Source organism: Pelobates fuscus, chromosome 4 (genome assembly GCF_036172605.1).
Source record: "Pelobates fuscus isolate aPelFus1 chromosome 4, aPelFus1.pri, whole genome shotgun sequence".
Classification (NCBI taxonomy): Eukaryota; Metazoa; Chordata; class Amphibia; order Anura; family Pelobatidae; genus Pelobates; species Pelobates fuscus.
The window spans coordinates 110,802,546-110,820,574 of NC_086320.1; the positions used below are offsets into that span (position 1 = coordinate 110,802,546).

General features: G+C 39.1%; 1 protein-coding gene across 3 annotated transcripts in view; it reads right to left on the reverse strand.

The window, feature by feature from the left end:
• The window catches only part of IMPACT (impact RWD domain protein), a 31,765-nt gene extending 15,259 nt beyond the window's left edge, over positions 1 to 16,506 (reverse strand). Inside the window, exons 1-7 of one of the 3 annotated variants that reach the window (XM_063450449.1) lie at positions 16,422 to 16,506; positions 15,056 to 15,184; positions 10,778 to 10,830; positions 10,045 to 10,107; positions 7,378 to 7,472; positions 6,301 to 6,429; positions 5,310 to 5,410 (exon numbers count right to left, since the gene is read on the reverse strand). In XM_063450449.1, the coding sequence (XP_063306519.1) occupies positions 5,310 to 5,410; positions 6,301 to 6,429; positions 7,378 to 7,472; positions 10,045 to 10,107; positions 10,778 to 10,830; positions 15,056 to 15,184; positions 16,422 to 16,457 (606 nt within the window). In that variant the 5' untranslated portion in view covers positions 16,458 to 16,506. The other 2 variants (XM_063450450.1, XM_063450451.1) reach the window with 2 other exon arrangements.
• Between the last annotated feature and the right edge of the window lie 1,523 nt (positions 16,507 to 18,029).

Below are 18,029 nucleotides of genomic sequence, written 5' to 3' on the forward strand. Positions count from 1 at the left end.
CAGCCACATAAAGACTAGACTAGTTAGAACGGGAGGGCTGGCAAATGCTGCAGTCAGCATATCTGCAACTTTTGCAAGCTGATTTTTTTTATTTACTCCCAATTAAAAAAATGCAGCAGTAAACATATGTCAAGGCACATTTTCATTGGGTGTATATTTACTAAAATGTTGTAAAAAAAAAAAAAAAAAAAAAAAAAAATTTCGGCACTACACTTCTGTCACTCTCTGGGTGTTCCAATAAAATCTACTAGTTTTCCGCTTCGTAGCCTATACATTGCATCATTGTCTGTGCAGACAGTCTGCAATTACCTGAGCTCATCTGGTTTTCATCTCGATTTTCACTAAAAACACACACCTGATTAGTCACAACTATATTCATAATTAGCCACTCACGCACACCTCAGGGCAGAGCTGGATTAAACTAGCACACATAACATACATATACACCCATAATACATCCATGCAATTTATTATTGGTTCACTTGGACATTAATTCCATAACCTATCATTTGATGGTGGTCTCTCTGCTATCTCACAAAAGTGGCAGGTGAGGGCTAAGAAATAATACTTTCATCCCTTGGGCTGATTGTTGAGAATAGAGTTAAAAATATTATTCCAAGCACCATGACCACTTTAGGTGTATTGAAGTGGTCATAGTGCAAGGAGCCTGCATGTACTGAATGAAATGCTGCACATGCACAGATTTGTAGTGTTGCTGCTGGAGGTGTATGTAACATTATTAGCTAACCCAGAATAAGACTTCCTGCCTGCTAATGTTAAATACAGGGAGTGCAGAATTATTAGGCAAATGAGTATTTTGACCACATCATCCTCTTTATGCATGTTGTCTTACTCCAAGCTGTATAGGCTTGAAAGCCTACTACCAATTAAGCATATTAGGTGATGTGCATCTCTGTAATGAGAAGGGGTGTGGTCTAATGACATCAACACCCTATATCAGGTGTGCATAATTATTAGGCAACTTCCTTTCCTTTGGCAAAATGGGTCAAAAGAAGGACTTGACAGGCTCAGAAAAGTCAAAAATAGTGAGATATCTTGCAGAGGGATGCAGCACTCTTAAAATTGCAAAGCTTCTGAAGCGTGATCATCGAACAATCAAGCGTTTCATTCAAAATAGTCAACAGGGTCGCAAGAAGCGTGTGGAGAAACCAAGGCGCAAAATAACTGCCCATGAACTGAGAAAAGTCAAGCGTGCAGCTGCCAAGATGCCACTTGCCACCAGTTTGGCCATATTTCAGAGCTGCAACATCACTGGAGTGCCCAAAAGCACAAGGTGTGCAATACTCACAGACATGGCCAAAGTAAGAAAGGCTGAAAGACGACCACCACTGAACAAGACACACAAGCTGAAACGTCAAGACTGGGCCAAGAAATATCTCAAGACTGATTTTTCTAAGGTTTTATGGACTGATGAAATGAGAGTGAGTCTTGATGGGCCAGATGGATGGATTGGTAAAGGGCAGAGAGCTCCAGTCCGACTCAGACGCCAGCAAGGTGGAGGTGGAGTACTGGTTTGGGCTGGTATCATCAAAGATGAGCTTGTGGGGCCTTTTCGGGTTGAGGATGGAGTCAAGCTCAACTCCCAGTCCTACTGCCAGTTTCTGGAAGACACCTTCTTCAAGCAGTGGTACAGGAAGAAGTCTGCATCCTTCAAGAAAAACATGATTTTCATGCAGGACAATGCTCCATCACACGCGTCCAAGTACTCCACAGCGTGGCTGGCAAGAAAGGGTATAAAAGAAGAAAATCTAATGACATGGCCTCCTTGTTCACCTGATCTGAACCCCACTGAGAACCTGTGGTCCATCATCAAATGTGAGATTTACAAGGAGGGAAAACAGTACACCTCTCTGAACAGTGTCTGGGAGGCTGTGGTTGCTGCTGCACGCAATGTTGATGGTGAACAGATCAAAACACTGACAGAATCCATGGATGGCAGGCTTTTGAGTGTCCTTGCAAAGAAAGGTGGCTATATTGGTCACTGATTTGTTTTTGTTATGTTTTTGAATGTCAGAAATGTATATTTGTGAATGTTGAGATGTTATATTGGTTTCACTGGTAAAAATAAATAATTGAAATGGGTATATATTTGTTTTTTGTTAAGTTGCCTAATAATTATGCACAGTAATAGTCACCTGCACACACAGATATCCCCCTAAAATAGCTATAGCTATAACTAAAAACAAACTAAAAACTACTTCCAAAAATATTCAGCTTTGATATTAATGAGTTTTTTGGGTTCATTGAGAACATGGTTGTTGTTCAATAATAAAATTAATCCTCAAAAATACAACTTGCCTAATAATTCTGCACTCCCTGTATATACATAAAATCTAGCCTATATCCAGCACCCATAGAATACTGGCTAAGGATGAACAATAGTGGCATGGACTCCTACCTCTGTGCCACCCTAAGTTCTCCTTCAGCCCTACCTCTGAGATATTTCTCCCCCTGCAGTGAGAGAGTGATATCATGGAGGGCAGATCCGATATCTAAATGGTTCGTTATTTTTAATAAGACATTATTTTTATAATTACGTGTAAACTAGTGCTACCTCCACAACTAAACTATGTCCAATAGGGAAGAAATTATGAAAAGTTTTCATTTGCGTATTATTGAGTTGGTAACATGCAAAATTGCTCAAATATATGAAGACTGGCAATGAAATTTCTGTGTCCTAACTTTATTGAATAAAAATGTATTGTTATTTATTAAAAAGGAGCTCAACGTTAATATTTTATGTTACCCATCATTATTTTATGCCTAGCGGAACTTCTCAGTTGCAACTAAATGGTTAATGCCTGTTTAAGCATACATATAAAAAATGTGCATGTTCCTCAAATGTCACTTCAAGTTCTAAACATATTGTACTGAAGCTTGTCCATGATGCTGTGACTTATAGAAAGTTTGTCTGTCATTTTCATAAATGCACGACCAAAATAAAGAGTTAAAAAAAAAAATGTATTGTTATATTTAAATGGATAGGACTGAAAGCTGAGAGCCGAAACCATCATGTATAATACAATTCCTATCTATAGATAAGAGTATGGTACACCACAATTCCCTCTAAAATTGTAATAATTCAGATCTATTCTTCATGTTGCCACATTCCCAGTCCTCCGATTTCTCAGTTTTTCTAACAAGTCTGCTCTTCCAGGTGTCCTCTCCTGTTTCACCACATTTCCATCCTTTCTATTATCATCTTCCAATTTTACTATGACTCTACATGTCTATCGTTGCACATCTCTGCCACTAATATTTACCCATACAGTTCATAAACTCACTCTCCTCCCCCTTATTTTCATGCCCTCTCATTACTTTACATTGTCTGTTCCTTTCTTTGTACAGCACCAACTGATCTAGCCTAACACTGTATGTCAAACTAAGGAGTTAAGTGGAAGGTCTACCACAGGACCGAGGGGTTTATGCCCTCCAAAAAAGAGCAAACAAAAATGTGGAGATGGTGAAAATTGTAAAGATTAAAATGAAATGTTTATTATTGGTACCCTAAAATTAGTGAAGCTACATAAATCCAAATAAAACAAAAAAAGAGAAAAAAAAGAAAAAATACTAAACAAATACAGAAAATGATTAAATATAGTGTAATTGGTTCAATTCATGATTCCAAGCATTTAAGGAATGCTTATAAATAATGAATATGAGTGCCCATATGGTACGTTTTAAGCATAATTTTTCACTAAATAAGTATTGACAATTATTGTAGAAAGTGGCACTATAACTTCCCTCAATCATCCCAAATCATTACTAGAAACAGTAGCCATTTGCCAATTGAAATCAATCAAAACATGAGATGCAGACAAGCTACATTAGCAGTATTAGTTGCAAATTGCAGCAATAAGTATCAATTTAGTTAATTGCTTGTAATGTAATAAAGTAGCTCAAGCTGTACTAAAAGATGGCCACTAGATGTAGCTGTTCCAGTATACAGTACACATATTTAACAAAGTAATATGAAAACTGATACGAATAGCAGCAATTTGCCAAAGATTCAATAAAACAAATTGTAAAAAAAAAAAAAAAAAATCAAGTTAAGGTACGGTACTTTTCAAAAAAGTGGAAAAAAAACTGTACCCAATGGATCATAAACAGAGTGTTGCAAAGGTCGGCTGTATGACGAACTTATGCAAAGTGCTTGACATAGATTAATAGATTATGCAATGAGTGAAAATGGCATTTTGATAGTCATTGAGCTGTGATATAGGCCTTGATTTAATATTTTTGGATAAACCTTTCAAATTATTTATCTACAAAACTTCTTAAAGGCTTTAATGGTGACTTCAGTGGATAAATCATTTGAAAAGCTTATCAAAAAATATTAAATCATTTGAAAAGCTTATCTAAAAGTATGACATTGAGGCTATAGTTAGATGTAATACTTAAGAGGATAAATTATTTTAGACTAAAGATCAATAGTGTCCCTGGCATTACGGTATATGGCTTGTGCATTGTCAGATTCCCGTTAGTAATTCAGCAATAGATATAGTAGAAAGGTTACAGAAAGGGCACACAGAAGTTCATGTCCTTTAATTCTGTGCATTGCATTGCATTTAAAATAGTTTAAAAAATAAAATGTGTTTTATTGTCTGGTTGATCTCTCGAATACAGAGGGATTTAGTCACAAAAGCTGGCATTTCCGCTACCCAAATACTCGCAGAGGGTATTGAACTATGTGAACTGTAGGCCGGTCAGCAGTGGCAATTAAAAACTTGGCAGCCAAATAAGGCCATGACCTGCACTGTTTGACAGCTTAAAAAAAACACTTAAAGTATAAAACAAACAAATATATTTATTGGGCATCTGCATTTTTAAATATTTTTTTTCCACACTTTTTCAGTCTGCTCATAACAAGTGGGAGTTTCTTCCATTAGCATCCTTTATTCCAAAACTAATATGCCAAATGAGTGCCTGGGAAGACAGAGATTCTTCTCCTCCGTTCCTCTCCTGGCATATCACTAACAATAGAAATGAATAGTAATATAAAGTGATATCAAATCAAATGTAGGCGAATTAATCTGTGATCTATTTTACACTTTATTAACAAATGGTATGATCTATAGCAAATATAAAAAAAATAAAACACTAATTGCCAAGAGCTGTGTCAGGTATTATTCAACGAGTAGGAGTGAATATTAGTCCCAGACTATTTGAAGTCCCGATTTTCTGTGCTTAAAAAAATAAATCAAATAATTATAGTATTAGATAATGATGCTTTATGATACCATGTAGAATTTGCTATTAAATACAGCTGCGTACTATGTTACACTAACCTGCAATGGGTTGACCACATGAGCCAAGTGTGCCTGAAAAGTACTCCTTCGATCACTAATGGGCTCCCCGTGTTCTATTGTAGGTATGTCTTCTTTAGTTGCTGAGAAAAAAATTTAAGTATTAAAAAGCAGTGGATGTAAAGTCCTATAGCCTATGTTTAATGTCTATTAAGAAGTCGTAAGTTAACCATGTGTACTTTAATACTCTTTAAGTAGGATTAGTTGAAGAAAAAAAAAAAGCAGAATTAGGAAAAATAAGCAACAGTATTTTGCAGTAAGTAAACGTTATTCACGTATAACTTAAATGAGTGGTAATCCTGAATATATGCTTAGAAGTTGATTTGGAAAGTTATGTTAAGGTTTGAGTTCTTCCAATGAATAAGTATTCTTTAAAATAACAGTTAATGATCCTGTACATAACACAAGCAGGACAAGGATAGAAATACAAATCAAGTATTATCAACACACGCAAAAAGTAAAAATGGGTGTATTGGGTGTCATAACAAGGAATCTTAAAATGCAAAGGGAAAAAATAGACAAACTAAAAAAAAAAAAAAAGTGTGGTATTTGGGCCTGCATTTTGCAACTCTCTTGACAATTCCCCACAATTGATTCTACAGTAAAGAAGGCCGTACACAATATTTATAAATATAGCAGCGTAGAATTTATCTTCACTTTGACTTGATTTCTCTTGTCAGCATAGTAGTGTCCGTTTAACCCCTAGTAACCCAAATTATAATTATTCCTTCTATGAGCCCAGTTGAATAGGTTCTTTAGAAAGCTATTGCCTTCTACTCGTGGCTTATTGTGACACTGCAGACGAGCACTAAGTAAGGCTAAGGATCATGGGAAATGGATTTATACTTACATAGTTACATAGGTTGAAAAAAGACTTGTGTCGACATTGCTATTGTTACGTTTTTTTTTGGGTTTTTTTAAACACAATTTACTGTACATCAGAAGCAAAATCTTGAAGAAAACAATGTATTACCTTCCGAATCGTTCATGTATCCAGAAACTATTGAATTCTGGAACAAGTCATACGATAACTCAGCACCAAGTAGGATTTCATGGTCGTCATCAACATAGTTTTCCTCAGTTGTGGACTTTAAACTAGTACCTGTAAGAGAAAAATATTATTACATGTCTAGTACTAGTATCATCATCATTATCATTTTCCTACTTTAAATCAACACAATAAATATGAAATTAAGCAGTAGGAATCATTTACCATTTAACATACTTAGGCTTAATTATAATTCCACTCTGTGATTTGTATTAGCTATTCAATAAATAAGAGCCATGCTAATTGCATCTTCTTTTTACCAGTTACCATAGCTCTACATTATTCTCAACTTAGAGTGTGTGCAGGAAACTTCTGGCACCATCAGCTTGGAAGTGCCCTTTATGACTTTGAGACCTAATATATAGTAGGTAAGAAATGGTTGCATAATGTGAATGCATTACAATAAATTATATATCCCAGGTATGCAATAACCTGTTGTGATTTAAAGGAACCCTATAGTGTCGGGAATACAAACATGGTATTAACAAGGTATTAAACTTACCTTTATTCCAGCACTCCCTAGGTCCGCCGTGACTGGCTTCACCTCCTTGGCGGCAATCAGCATCACCTCATAGAGATGCATTGAATCAATGCACTTCTATGAGGAACGTTCAGCACTGTGCAGCACTAATCCAGGAAGCACCTCTAGTGGCCGTCTCAGTGATCGTCTGATAAGGCAGTGTTTACATTAAAAAGCCAGAAGGGACAAACTATAAACACCAGAACAACTACATTAAGTGGTAGTTGTTATGGTGACTATAGTGTCCCTTTAAGATAGGCCTCTATTTAGAACCATTATTCATTTTAATTACCTTCTTTTAATTATTCACTTATAAGTTCAATTTAGAACGGTAGTCCTCTCTACAAAAGTGTTTCCTTATGTGTAAAGTTACACTTACCTAAAGAAAACCATTGTAAATGAAACATTTCAGCGGAACATTGTGCACAAACATTGAACATAATACATAACCAGTAGGTCAAGCAATTATACTATGCCACAACCTTGATCAGCTGCGTCAGATGTCTGAGACTTTTCCACCAGGAATTCTCTAACCTTCTCTACCCATAGATAAAGGATGTTCTCCCCAATATTTTGCCTACAAAGCCAACAAAAACAAAGATTAGAAATGTAACAAACATAAAATAGCTCGCTGAAAGCTAACCCTTGATTGTTATGTATAAAAGGTGTGTGCTGAAAAGTGCCCCAACTTTTAAGAGCAGGGCATTCACCATGGAGCAGACACAATGCTTTGATGACGTTTCCATATCCGCAGCAATTTTAGAAACATACACTTTTTTTTTTTTTAAACACATAACCCCCTTATGACGGCTTCAAGCACTGGGTCTCGGCACTGCATTATCTAATGTAATTTTTTTTTTTTAAATGGGGGGGGGAGAAGCAGAATAAAAACAAAGACAGTAAGTAATGCCACTAAGAATAGAAGAACATAATATTTATACTTTTGTCCCCCTTTTAGCATTTCAGTGCAGACCAGAAGTATAATATGTGCTCTACAAAGCCAGGTAAGTGTCAAACAGTTTGGAAATGGTGTGACAACACTACTGGCTCTGGCACTACCGGCACTATAATAATAAAAACTAAAATGTGTGTATTCATTATGGTGCTTTAAAAAAAGTAATCCTTTAATAGAAAAAGGGATCACTTTTTTTTTAAGTGTTTATAATCTTTTATCCAATTTAGAATGTAACGCAAGCATCATAAACATGCTTCCAAATCATTTGTGGGTTGTGTTGCACGCTATAAGCAAAGAGGAAGTATATTTGTGTATTTTTACTTTTACAATAGCAAGTCTAAGAAATTCGACTGGAAAATAGCACGCGATAGTATGATGCTGATGTTACAATAGTTGAAAGTAAGCAGCCTTAATTTCCCGAGTATATCTCGTGTTTCATTAGTCAGAAACCACAAGCATGAAGATACTGTTCTTAAACATTTTAAACAAATGGCAACCAATTCAAAAAATACACTGGTAAGTTTAGCAGTTTTGAAATAAATAAAATGGGAAAATGTCTATTCAGTCAGAAATTATACCATCTGATGCCATCTGCTGGTACATTGCAGAATTGCAGGTATTGAGGGAGGAGAGGGAATCCAGAAATTAATACCTTGTACTTTTCCAAAATTCCCAATTACTTTTCGCCCAAGAAAGATTGCATATCCCATTGGACAACTAAGCCTACAGTTCCTAATATTCTCTAGCAGCTAGAATCAGGCAAACATGATGGGTAGTGTGACCAAATGACAGCTGGAGGGCCAAGGTTGCCATCCACTGTGTAAAATGTTCAAAAATCATGCAGGTCTGAAAATTCACAGATTCTCAGAATCTAACTCAAAGAATAACTCAAAGAATAACTCAAAGAATAACTCAAAGAATAACTCAAAGAATAACTCAAAGAATAACTCAAAGAATAACTCAAAGAATAACTCAAAGAATAACTCAAAGAATGCAGAAGGCTCCTCTAATGACATATAGACAGCATGCTAAAATACATTTAATAACATACAACAAGCGATATAAATGCAACCCTCTAGGGCAAACAAAATGGCGGCGAGAGTGCACTTTCCCCTGCTCAGCGCCCTCACGCGCACAGCAGTGATGCCGGAGCCGGAATATGATGTCACTCCGGTTCTGACATCACTAAGAGGCGCCCGAGGGAGCTGAGCAGGAAGATCACTGCTCCCTCGCCGCCCGCACTGTATGTCCACACGCCAGCTGCTCAGCAGCCACACTGGACCCCAGGGACCGCATGCCCAGATGCTCAGCAGCCCCACTGGACAACAGGGACCGCACACGCAGCCACTCAGCAGCCCCACGAGACCCCCATGGACCGCACGCCCAGCCCAGCAGCCCCACTGGACCCCAGGGACATAGACTCCATGCCAGCACTCCCAAAGGTAGGGAGGCTGGGCTGAGTAAAATAAAAAAAAATTAAAAAATGTTATGTGTGCTCATCAGTGAGAGTGTATATGTGTTTGTATGTGTGTCTGTCAAAGAGTATGTGTGTTTGTCAGTGAGAGTGTATGTGTGTCAGTGTATCTGAGTGTCTGTGTATGTGTCACTGTGTGCATCTGAGTGTGTGTATCTGTGTGCCACTATGTGCCAGTGTGTGTGTGTGTATCAGATACATACACAAACACACACACAGATACACTTTGACACACGGAGTGGCACATACAAACACAGATACACACACATACTTTTTACGGGGGTGAGGGGGAGGGGGGGGTGGGGGAGTTCACGATGTTGATACACTATGTCAAAGGGTTCCACTGGAAAAATTAATTGGTAACCCCTGCTCTAGGGGATAAGTGCAACTTTTCTAGACTTTAATTCTTAAATTAGGAAATAAACCTGACACTTAATGTGTTTTATTAATAATGTGGTATCTTTGTAGCGCCACGAATACAAATATATATTTTCTTGAACTGCAAGGGTCTGGTTTATTATAAAATTTAGGAGGGACATGGTGCATTGAAAAAGGGTTGTACCCGAAACGTCTGTTTATTATTCTGTCCTCCAATAAATTTTGGTAGCACTTTGTTTGTGCACATAGCAACATTTTGCGCAGCCTCTATTTGTTTGATTTATTATAAAATGTCACAGAATGTTTACTAAAATGTAAAAATATATCATATTGCGCACTTACAAATAGAGTTCTTCCAGACTATCTGATAAGATGGTACGATCTTGACCTCTTAGCCATGGAGCACTGAAAATACAAAGCACAAATTGACCCTATAGTATGCATAGTACAGTTACTGTACTCGTTCTTTTAAATTACAAATGGTTCGCATATGTTAAAAAGGAAATATATTGATTAATATAAAATAAAAACAGAAGCTTGTTTAGTACTCAGAATAAAATGGTGTAAGCAGTGAAATATTTAGGATAAGACAGATGAGACTTTTTTTGTGGGAGTAACTTCCAAATGGCAGCAAGATCCTCAACACCTCCAAACTCAACCATCCCGATTGTCCCAGGCATCTTGTGGACAGAAGGTCCTACACACTGTGTGAGTGATTTGTGTGCAACAATTCATCCATAGAAATGAACAGAGTAGCTATAGAAAAGTAAGGAGATCTGATTTCTGGGAACGAAAGAAAGACAATGAAGAAGATGGGAAGGAAATCTACTTATCTTAATTTATTTCTGGCTAAGGAAGAGAAGAAAACTTGAGCAAAAAGTTGGAGTTGACAGACAAAAAAAACAAAACAGAATTTTAAAAAAGTGAGAAAATAAAACACGGCTTTTGGGGGGGAAGCCCTGTTATATTGGGGAAGGAGGAGAAGCGATGTGAAGTCTGGACAGAAAAGATGGAAAAGTAACCTGAAATCTGGTTAGTGAAAAAGGAAAGGAAATTCTGTGGGGGGAGTACCTACTTTAACTGATAAAGAGGAGGTGCAGAAATAGGATACTCCGGGGGCAATATAACCTGGAATAAAATGGAGAAGCAATATGTTAACAATGCAGCATTCAATTAAACACAAGTGTAAAACACTGGAACAATATTAAAGGAACACTATAGGATCAGGAACACAAACATGTATTCCTGTATTGAATCAATACATCTCTAAGAGGAATGTTCAGTGTCTGCATGCAGAGGGTGGAGACACTGAATGTTGCAGCACTGCCCCAAAAAGCACCTCCTCTAGTAGCCATCTGAGGACTGGCCAATGGGTTTATCACTAGGCTGTAATGTAAACACTGCATTTTCTCTGAAAAGACAGTGTTTACTGCAAAACACCTAAAGGGACTGATTATACGCACCAGAACAAATTCAATAAGCTGTAGTTGTTCTGGTGACTATAGTGTCCCTTTAGGCAACAACAGAATGTTATGATAATACGTTTGTATATTTTATGACATGTTGAAAGTAACGTTGATATGGTAGATAAGCCTACACATTCTCTGTATTGTAATAACAAGTCTACTAAACTAGTGGGTCAGTACACAGCACAATTATTATTAACAAAAGTATAATAGTTAATTCAGAGATACTACTTATATATGCTACTTATTTGCATAACTACAAATGTCAGTACTAAATGCTTTCTTTGTTAATCACATTCTTTACCCAGAGACTGATTACCATCATCTCCAAATCTCCAGGCACCTCAGAGATTATATTATAATATTATATACTATTATAATAGGGGGGAGAAGAAACTAAGTCCTACCATAAGCAAGATAAAGCAGTTTGGGCCATGCATGTTTAATGTAATACTTTACCCATTTTATTAACATGCACTTAATACACAGCAGAAGTGATTTAACCCTTTCAGGAGTACAAGTTACACAAATCCCTTTAGAGCATAATGTTCATATGTGGTAAGTCATTTATCGTTAAAGGGATGCCTGGAGTAGGGGAGACAGAAAATGCAGGAAATTGAAGAATAATGATTTTGGCAGAAAAACTCAAAGACTCTTGTACTTAGAATGGAATGCAGAATTATACTGAAACAGGAGAAGAAAATATGCTGGGGATTTTAGATTAATCAGCTTTTCAGCAAGCGAACAATGTGACTAAACAGGAAGTAAATGTCTAGTAAAATACTTTGGTGTAAGGGAAAATGGATTATTAGTAGGAAAATATAACCAAGCTCTTTAATAAATCACCTAACATAATGTGCCCACTCTTACAGATGCCTCTGTTCCCATCACCCCTAAAATATTGGGTCTGGTTCTGGAGACCTAATCCTCATGAAAAGATTAAAAGGCACTGGAGAAAGTTCACTATAAAATACATAGAGAAAACAAGCTGGGATGCTATAAAGTTTAGTTAACTGAAGAAGAAGGAATGAAAATTATAAATTATATATAGTTAATACAATGTTAAACAAAAATCTGCACACCAGTCAAGCCATAAGCAGGGCCGGACTGGGGATACAAAGCAGCCCTGGGAAAAAAAATCTATGCCAGCCCCATAAGTCATTGCGCCATATATTGTCGCATGTAATATGTAAGGCTATGTCTTGCCACCCCAGATGATTGAGTAATTATATATATATATATATATATATATATATATATATATATATATATATATATATTGCTTTTTCTAATATAATATATTGGTCCTTTCAGAGTAAAACATTTAATTATACAGTAAGCATACTCACATGCAGACACAGCCAATCTCACTGACACACACAAGCTCATTGATACACAGCCTCATAGACAAACAATTTCACTAATATACATAAGCTCATTGACATAAAAACACAAGCTCACTCACTAGCAGACACACACACACACATGCAAGCAAGCAAACTCACTAGCAGGCGCACACACACACAGCTTAATGTAGTGGTTCTGGTGTCTATAGCCTGTCCCTGCAGGCTTTTGAATGTAAACACTGACTTTTCAGAGAAAAGGTAGTGTTTACATTGCTTCCTAGTGACACCTCTAGTGACAGACACTCAGACGGTCACAAGAGGCGCTTCCTGTGTCAGTGCGGATTGGCTGAGATCATCAAGCTTGATGATCTCAGTCATAGAGGCAGAGACCAGCATGACGTTGGAAAAAAAAAGTGAGTAAAACACTATTTTTACAAACACACACAGACACTACGACTGACACACACACACCATGACAGACATACACACACCATCACACAGACAGACACACACACACCATGATACAGACACACCATGACACAGACAGACACAGACACACACACAGCATGACACAGAAACACACACAGCGTGACACAGACAGACACACACACAGCATGACACAGACAGACACACTCCCACTGACATACATACTTGTTGCTACCTGTGTGGGTGGGTGGGCAGACTGATAGGTGCCCCTCCCCTTCTGTGCCCTCTTTCGCCCCCTGTCCTCCTGTGTGCTTTTTAGCCCCTTCCCCTCCTGTGCCCTTATGTAGCACCCTCCCTTCCTGTGCCCTCTTTAGCCGCCTCTTGTGCCCTCTTTAGCCACCTCCCTTCCTGTGCCCTCTTTAGCCCATCCCGTGCCCTCTTTAGCCCCCCTTCCGACTTGTACCCTCTTCAGCCCCTTTTGTGCTCATCTTTTGGCCCCTCTCCCCTTCCTGTGACCTCTTAGCCCCCTCCCCTCCTGTGCCCTTTGTTACCCCCCCTCCCCTCCTGTGCCCTTTGTTACCCCCCTCCCCTTCCTGTGACCTCTTATCCCCCTCCCCTCCTGTGCCATTTGTTACCCCCCTCCCCTTCCTGTGACCTCTTAGCCCCCTCCCCTCCTGTGCCCTTTGTTACCCCCCCTCCCCTTCCTGTGACCTCTTAGCCCCCTCCCCTCCTGTGCCCTTTGTTACCCCCCTCCCCTTCCTGTGACCTCTTAGCCCCCTCCCCTCCTGTGCTCTTTGTTACCCCCCCTCCCCTTCCTGTGACCTCTTAGCCCCCTCCCCTCCTGTGCCCTTTGTTACCCCCCCTCCCCTTCCTGTGACCTCTTAGCCCCCTCCCCTCCTGTGCCCTTTGTTACCCCCCCTGCCCTTCCTGTGCCCTTTGTTACCCCCCTCCCCTCCTGTGCCCTTTGTTACCCCCCCATCCCCTTCCTGTGACCTTTGTTACCCCCCACCCCCTCCCCTCCTGTGCTCACCTTCCAGCCCAGCCAGCCTTCCTGAAGCTCTTCTTGCGGCCGCAGGGGAAGCTCTTCTGGCGGCCGCTGGGGGAGCAGGATGTTCTGTCTCTGCTCCCCCTCCCTCGCGCGCAGCTTAATGAGACCGGAGCCGGAATATGACGTCATATTCCGGCGCCGGTCTCTTTCTAGCGCGCGAGGGAGGGGGAGCAGAGACAGAACAGCCTGCTCCCCCAGCGGCCGCCAGAAGAGCTTCCCCTGCGGCCGCAAGAAGAGCTTCCCCTGCGGCCGCAAGGTGAGCCATCCAAGCTCTCCATGCGGCCGCAGGACACCCACATGTCTCTCCGGCCCCAGGTGCCGACGGCCCACCGGGAAATTTCCCGGTATCCCGGTGGGCCAGTCCGGCCCTGGCCATAAGACCACCCAGAATCCTTTGTGGTTGTAACATCACTGCAGATTTGGGATTTCTGTGGGAAAAGCAAGTCTTATGGCTTGACTGGTGTGCAGATTTTTGTTTAGCATTGTATTAACTATCCACATGCCTCAGGTGGAAGGGGTTTTCAATCACATTTTTTTCCCCACCATAACCTATTTGGATTTTGCTGTATATGTACATACATAGAATGCATAGGACTGGCATAATAAAAACAAGATATGTACAATTTCAGAAGATACAAGGAAGTGCTATTTGCAATAAAAATCTAAATTACATAAATGGACAGTGGGACTAAATATGCATTTACAGAAAGACTTGTAGACACTTGGAATACCCTTCCTGTAAAGGTTGTGAACGCTATTACATTGAAAGATTACATTTTGGGTAGACCCATTGCTATCATAAGCAGAAATCAAGCTGGAGAATAAACTCAATGCCAGTAGGCTTTTACCAGGTCCCATTCTGTGTTAAAGGTAACCGGTGTCATGGTGGTATGACATGTAAGTGGAGTGCCTCTGGATTTTTTATCAAACCATTAAAAGCTGTAAAATAAAAGATATCGCTGGTGCCCAGCAGAGAATCTGAAAACCATTGCAGCCAAATGTAACAGTATAATCTAAGCCAAGAAAATGTGTTTTTATTTGTATTTATGAAGACAATTATATTTTACCTGCAAGCAAATGATCCATTTGGGGTCATCTGTAGAATCAGATACTTTAATGCAAAATATTCGTGCAGCTTCATCGATTACACACCAATCATCTCCATATATGGACGACAAGGCTTCAATCTCATCAATCTGAAATTTACAAACAAAGCAAATGACAGAGTTAAAAGGTATACAGCGTGTATCATATAGTGTACGATATATACAGTATTTAGCTAAATTAGTAGATATTGATTTAAAACTAAATTCTGAAAGTCTGTATAAATTATAAAATGCAATATACAACATGATCATTAGGTTGGACCTGTAAAAGCTCCTTAATAATTTCAGATATATTCAGTGAATGTTTAAAGAACACAACTATATAAACTAAATAAAACTGTAGCAGGTTAGTGCAAAACATTGGTTATATTTTGCTATGTTACTGGATACCACTGTCTATTTGCAGTTGGTCCTATGGTTGATCTACAGAGGATAGAGATCCTAAGTCTGCGCACCCTGGTAGGTTTAAAGGCTTAAATCAATACAAAGTCTCAAAGCTTTCTTTGTTGTTTTGGGTTTTTGTAACAGTGATGAGATTTGCAACATGCAATTCCTTGCAAGTACTACAAGTTGTTTTGTCTGTTGTGAGAATGCAGTAATAACTTTAAAAGGCTGTTGTAGTTGTTTTGTTTTTTGTTTTTTGCATATTTTGTATTTAAACACAAACATGGCAGGTTCAGATTGCGTTATTGTAACTTTTGTAGCTTTGGGTCTCATCAACACTAAGGGAATTAGGTGTAGTGATTAAATCTGGAGATAAATAGTAATAGTGGAGCAGTTACCATATAAACCAAGAATATGATGCTTTGGATTTAAACTGCAACAGCATGGTAGTTAAAGGGTTAAATGTAGCCACTCGATTTGGCTCACATTTTACATTATATATATATATATATATATATATATATATATATATATATATATATATATATATATAAACCACTGTGATTTTGGAATAGGGCAGCGGGGTTACAAAAGGGGCCAGTGCAGAGACAGTCTCCCCCTCCTGATAGCCTATCTGGGAGCTATGCAATAATAGCATGTCTGCATTTTGACTGCAGATCTTATTGGCCAATAAAGGAGTTAATCAGGTACCACAATTTTAATTAATAAATGAAGCAGTGCAGTCACTGATCTACTGTTATATTAAAACAAATCCCTATAGTAGTTATGGTCCCCTGTATTACAGCCATTCCTCAGACAGTATAAATCTCTGTATTAGTTATTGTTCTCAGACAGTGTAAATCTCTGTATTAGTTATTGTTCTCAGACAGTACTCTGTGCCTGGAGTCACAGCTCAGCCATGAGACACGTTGCCCATACTCACTTGACTCTGAAGGTTTTCCTCTTCCGTGTCAGCCATGGGTTGCTAGCTGTTCCTGTGCTCGCCATGCGCGCTCCCTAGTGGTGAGTCTAGGGACTGCTCATCCAACTAGGTCTGACAGGCAGAGTTCCAAACTGCGCGTGCGCAAAGGTCCATTTTTTTATTTTATTTTTGTGTGTGTGAGACGGAGACTGTTACTGACAGGGGGAAAGAAAAGGGATAAATCTCAAAGTAATAATGGTTTAAAAAAAATGTTAACATTAGCCTAGTGAAATAATGTGGAGCTTCCTCTGAAATGAAGACATGATGGGGCATTTTAGACACAATATTTCAATAGAGCCTCATGAAGTGGGCAATATAATGTAGTGACTGTTTCTTTTTACCTCGCCACAGTTAACACTATTGTAGCATTATTTACTGAGATAAATAGAGCTGAGGAGGTAAATATAAAACTTACTTCAAGACGCCTTCTGAGCGACATTCAATCACGATTCCCTGGGAGTGTGCACACGTAGATATCTCTGCAGAAATGGCGTGTAAGCACATGGCCCCCAACTGTCCCTCTGTAAGTGGGATAGGCCCTACTTTAGGCCCAAATCCCTCTTTCCCACTTTTCTGTTTTAATGTCCCTCTTTTGTAGGAACTTAGTATTCATGGTCTATCTGTATAACACAGCTCCACAGCAACAATACTTCCCGTAATGTGTCTTTAAACTACAATAAATGTGTTTAGAAATCGGTCTGCGTAAATAAAATACATTGTTCTTGTTATAAATTAGATTGTAGTGCAACACATTGATATTAGTAAGTCACCCATAATAAGTCCGAACAGCACCTTCCCTGGCCAAACCACCACTCGCACCCCACTAGCACTAAAATTAAAATGTCTCTCCTTTCCCATTTTAAATGTTGGAAAGTATATAAACATATGTGCACTTTGTTGTTCTTTGTATACTGCAATACATGTGCATTCATGTATATGGCTCTGTGGAAGTTAAAGGAATGCTCCAAACCCCTAAAGCACTTGAACTTGTCTTCTTTTTTCATTTTACAAAAAGTGCTGATAGCAATAGAAATTGGAACCTTTATAATTGAACCTTGTTACACTCCCCTGACTGTCAATCAGACAAACAGTCCTGTTACTGCCTGCCTGGCTGTTTAGCTTAGTGGAGATAAACTCAAGACAGTTGCCCAGAGCATCTGCCTTGCAAAGACTTCTCATTTAGCTGCATTGGGAAGTCTGTGATTGGACAGCCACAGAAAGTCTGGGCTGTGGAAGACGAGGAGGGCTTGCAGAAAATTTAGACAAGTGATCTGCAGCTTTTGCCAGCTGTTTACAGATATAACCCCAATGAAATTAATACCTAATAGAGATGTCCCGAACGGTTCGCTGGCGAATAGTTCCTGGCGAACATAGCTTGTTCGCGTTCGCCACGGATGGCAAACATATGCGATGTTCGGTCCGCCCCCTATTCGTCATCATTGAGTAAACTTTGACCCTGTACCTCACAGACAGCAGACACATTCCAGCCAATCAGCAGCAGACCCTCCCTCCCAGACCCTCCCACCTCCTAGACAGCATACAATTTAGATTAATTCTGAAGCTGCATTC